Source organism: Triticum dicoccoides, chromosome 6B, assembly GCF_002162155.2.
Source record: "Triticum dicoccoides isolate Atlit2015 ecotype Zavitan chromosome 6B, WEW_v2.0, whole genome shotgun sequence".
Classification (NCBI taxonomy): domain Eukaryota; kingdom Viridiplantae; phylum Streptophyta; class Magnoliopsida; order Poales; family Poaceae; genus Triticum; species Triticum dicoccoides.
The window spans coordinates 267,827,773-267,832,342 of record NC_041391.1 but is presented as its reverse complement, the minus strand read 5'-3'; the positions used below and the strand labels follow the sequence as shown (position 1 = coordinate 267,832,342).

At 39.8% G+C, this 4,570-nt stretch overlaps 1 protein-coding gene across 2 annotated transcripts; it reads left to right on the top strand.

Annotated features, from left to right (window-relative positions):
• The first annotated feature begins 2,220 nt into the window (after positions 1 to 2,220).
• Positions 2,221 to 3,910, top strand: LOC119326728. 2 transcript variants are annotated; one of them, XM_037600346.1, is made up of 3 exons: positions 2,221 to 2,392; positions 2,473 to 2,577; positions 3,266 to 3,910. In XM_037600346.1, the coding sequence occupies exons 1-3, from the start codon at positions 2,291 to 2,293 to the stop codon at positions 3,377 to 3,379; spliced, it is 321 nt and encodes a 106-aa protein (XP_037456243.1). In that variant the 5' UTR covers positions 2,221 to 2,290; the 3' UTR covers positions 3,380 to 3,910. The 2 variants fall into 2 exon arrangements, with proteins under 2 accessions (XP_037456243.1, XP_037456242.1); XM_037600345.1 differs by having other exon boundaries at positions 3,176 to 3,910.
• The last annotated feature ends 660 nt before the right edge of the window (positions 3,911 to 4,570 follow it).

Here is a 4,570-nt window from a genome sequence, read left to right as displayed (position 1 = left end):
GAGAGGAGCTTCGTGAAGCCAGGCGGAGTCGTCAGCGGTGAAAACGAGCACACTAAGACGGATCTCGTGGCCCAACGCCAAAACACCGCCGGAAACCATGTTGTCGGAGAACGAAATACGCAACCTCGCCGGAAGTCGCTTAGACGCCTGCCCCACGGTCGGCGCCAACTGTCATGGGAGTAAGTCTGACAGTAAGAATAGGGGGTACGTATGAGGAGGCAAGGTCCCAGCTACGGTGAGGTTGTACACGCAAGTTTAAGAGTTCAGACCCTTCTCGGAGGAAGTAAAAGCCCTACGTCTCGGTGCCCTGAGGCTATGTCGATTGGATATGCATGATTGTTACAAGGGGTGCGAACCCTTGTGCCAAAGGAGGAGGGTGGCTTATATAGAGTGCACCAGGACTCTCTCTTACCTCCGTTACACAGGGTTCAGTGTGAGTTAAGATGGGGCATTCATGGTAACGCCAACCATAAATGACCATTAAGACTACAGAGTGAACGCCTGACCGTTCCCATCCTGGGGTGACTTTAGGTCTTCTATACAGTGGTTTTCCATATGGTCGAGTTACTATGATGTGGTCCTTGAGTGCCTTTGACTGTAAGTCAGTGTCCTTGGGTGGGGTGTCTAGGTCAGGCCTAGGACCCTACCCTAGGTACACGTCCTCGTCATCAGTAACACCACGTGGGTGGGGTGGTTAGTCGCGTCGGTCGTCACCCTGGAGACCAGTGTTCGATCTCCCTGGTGCTTTCTTTTTATTCCCTACCCCCACCCCCACACACACTATGCATTCAAGCAGCTTTCTTGGGCATTTCCTATTTAGCCGTGCAGGCGCCTGTTGTAGACAAATTTGTAAATGGACGTGTGTAGCGCCCCGCATTGTGCCGGCCCATTATTGTGTATTTTGGTACACAAAAAATGGGCGTGCTCACTAAGAATCGAACATGCGACCTCACCGGTGAGGCTTCGTTTGTACAATCAAGACACTAAAAAGTGGGTTCTGTTGAGCTTCAACTCTTACTTCTTTCATTCCTTGCTTCTCTTTTCCTCTTTTTTCCATTTTCCTTTTTCTTTTTTTTGTGTTTTCCTTTTTTCCATTTTCGTTTTCTGTTTTTCATTTCTTCTTCTTCCTGGTTTATTCCCTATCGATTTTCTAGTTTTTTTCTTAAATGCGTGAACTTTTTCAAATCGATGATGTTTTTCTTTTCAAAATTGATGAACTTTTGTTTTCAAAATCAATGAACTTTTTCTATTTTTAGTGAACTATTTTTAATAAATGATGATTTTTTTAAATTCAATGATTTTTTTTCAAATTCGATGAACTTTCTTCAAATTTGATGAACTTTTTTCAATTTGATGATTTTTTTCAAAATTTGAAGAACTATTTTAACATTTGATGATTTTTTTAAATTCGATGAACTATTTTCAAATTTGATGAAGAATTTTCAAATTAGATGAACTCTTTTTCAAATCCGATGAACTTTTAGCAAATTTAGTGACCTTTTTTTCGAATTCAATTAACTTTTTTCAAATTTGATGAAGAATTTTCAAATTCGATGAACTCTTTTTCAAATCGGATGATTTTTTTGAAATATTGATGAACTTTTTTGAAATTTTATGCACCTTTTCCAAATTCAGTTATTTTTAAAATTTGATGAACTTTTTTCAAATCCGTGATATTTTTTTAAACTCATCGTTGTTTTTCATTGTTGTGAACTTAAAAAAAAATTGTACACTTTTTTTCCATTTCATGAACTTTTGTTTTTGAATTTATGAACTTATTTGAATACATGAACCTTTTTTACATTGGCTAACTTTTTTATGCATGTTCGTCCTTTTTTTCCAATTTTTTTTTTTCATTTTTTCCATACATTCACATTTTTCATTAATGTTTACAAATAATTCAAAAATCTAAGCGAGATAAGTAGTGCTGCTACGTAGGTCTGCCGGTTCACTAAACTCGAAGTCCAGTGTGAGGTCGGAGTTCGATTCACAGAAAGCATCTTTTAAAGTTGTTTTTCGCACAATAATAGAATTCTTTTGCGTGCGCGTTCGTGGGCCGGCCCATCAGGAGCTGCCGCAGGGCTCTCTTGGACCTCTGCCGATATTGGTTGGGCTAGTGGTGGCTTTGCTGGCAAGAATCGGAAGGCCCAATATCAACTTCTAAGGTTTGTGTATATATATATATACAAAAAAGCGAAACCTAGGCGCCGCCGCCGGAGCCATTTCAGGTCCTCCGTTCTCCCCTCGCATCGCCCCTCCCTTCCCCCTCCTCCCTCTGGAGGCACCGAGCATGAAGACGCCGAGCGGCGATTCCGTGAGAGCAAAGCGGCACTTGGATGCTTCGGAGCTGTCCCCAAAAAAACATAAGCCGGGGGGTTCATCTTCTTCCTCGGTATGCCTTGCACCTCATCATCCCGTTTCAGTTTTATTTCCATTCCACAGTTCATTAACAAAACGAAGACTTTATTTTAGGGCTCTCATATGGATGCAGAAGCTCCGATTCCTACCGTTCCTGCAGATCAAATTAATCCTCCAGCAGCTGATGTTCCTCAGCCTACTTCTGTTGCTCGTGTCCCCGTACGTCTTATTTTTCTGTTCCCCCATGGTTTAAATTTAATTATGTACTGTAGATCCTAAGTACGTATGACGGTAGGAATATTTTGATTGCGTTTTGGGCCTTTTGAATTCATTTCTGAGCTGTTTGAAAGTTTTGTACTATTAACTTTTTAGTTAATGTGAAACTAAGAGTGGGGATCAAAATAAATCCGTAACTGACGAACTAGGTCCGCTACTGTTTACTTAACAAAATTTTAAAAGGGATAAATTATAAGCTGCTGCTTGCTCAGCTGGCAATAGGACTCAGGCAGAAAAATAAAAGATTTTATTAATTAATGTGAGAGCCCGCAAATCAGTGATTGTTGAACCTAACACCAATTTAATATTGTGCCCCTTGTCAGATGTATTGTCTAGAGGGAGCAACTAAACATGTACTGAGTTGGTATCAAATTCTACTAATCCTTGGGTCCAACGTTATACTAATTAAGTACACGATCAGCTACGTTCATAGTTATCACATTTTAATTCTGCTGCCTTTCCCCCCATTTGAGCTATCTTCTATGATTACATGAAAGCGAAATTTGTTCCTTTATGTGATATGTTTTCGTTTTGTGTTCAGCTTTCAGGTGGCAATAGGGCCCATGAGTTATTTATAAAAGTGTCGCCCTCTGTTGTCACAGTAACACTTAAGTGTCCCTCTGGCTTACAGGAAGACAAGCGTGGAACTGGCTTTATCATCTCAGCCACGGAAAACTATGCTTTAGTTTACACTTCGTTTTCTTCTGCACAACATGGAGTGAATGTGTACCATTATTCTGTCTAGCTTGAAGGAAGTAGTCAGGGAGTTACAGCTTATATTCTGAGTCGTGATCCCAATGAGAAGTTCATTATCTTGATTGTCCAAACCCGTAAAATGCATGCAACTGTCACATTATCGGATATTCCTCTACAGTACGAGCCTGTTATAACTGTTGGTGCTATGGCTATTATACGAACTACATACGTATGTTCGGATACCCCAATAGATGAATCATCTCTTGGTAGTTTGGAAATGCATCAAGGTGGAGTGCTAACTCCAAACTGTTCTGCCCTGACTCTTGATTATAAACCTTTGAAAGGGTCTGATAAATATTTTGAAGTGAAGTGTCTTGCCCAGGATTCTATTATTGAAATGGAGTATATTGATCTCAAGAAGCATACTGCATACAGAATAGAGTCTGCCCCTGTGTTTGATATGACTGGTAAAGTGGTGGGTTTAATATACTCAGCTGGTACTGATGTTGATGTGAAGAATGGGTTTCTGTCCAAATACATTATCTCATCCTTAAGATCCATCTGTAAGAATACTGACTGGGAGGCAAGTAAATTCACCTGTCCATGTCCTATATAAACATTGTATTTTGTACATGTGTCAAGACGTCACTGATGCTTGAATTTTTTGAAATATCTAGGCAGGACTTAAGAGAATGGGGGACCTGAAGTATTCTAACATGTTTGGCAATGAAGAATGATTGTACTTACAAATGGCTTCACTTTTTGACATGTACGTCCTCTAGCTCATAACATGCACGTGCTTGTACTTTGACACATCTATTTTTGCTGGATTTACGGTTTTGTTTAATTTAAATTGTTTAGTAGTCCATATGTTTTTGCATCATGTACCTAGATGTAGTATTCATCAAGGTTTAAGTACATATATGGCAAAACACTCAATGTCTTGCATTTCATTTTGAAGATATTAAATCTCCTTAAAAGGATTAAAAGGATAATGGTACCCTTAGGCCCTGCTTGGAATGGGTGTAATTTTATACACTTGTATTTAGTTTACAGGTGTAAGTTATATGTCAACACTTAATATTAGCTGAAATGAAAACGACCAGAGGATGTCCGTATCTTATACCGGCCAGAAAACGGGCGGTAACGCTAATCCAAACAGGGCCTTATTCTGTTTTGCAAACCAACTGTGAGATGTGTCGTTTCCCCCTTATCTATGAACAGTACATTATTGCATGCA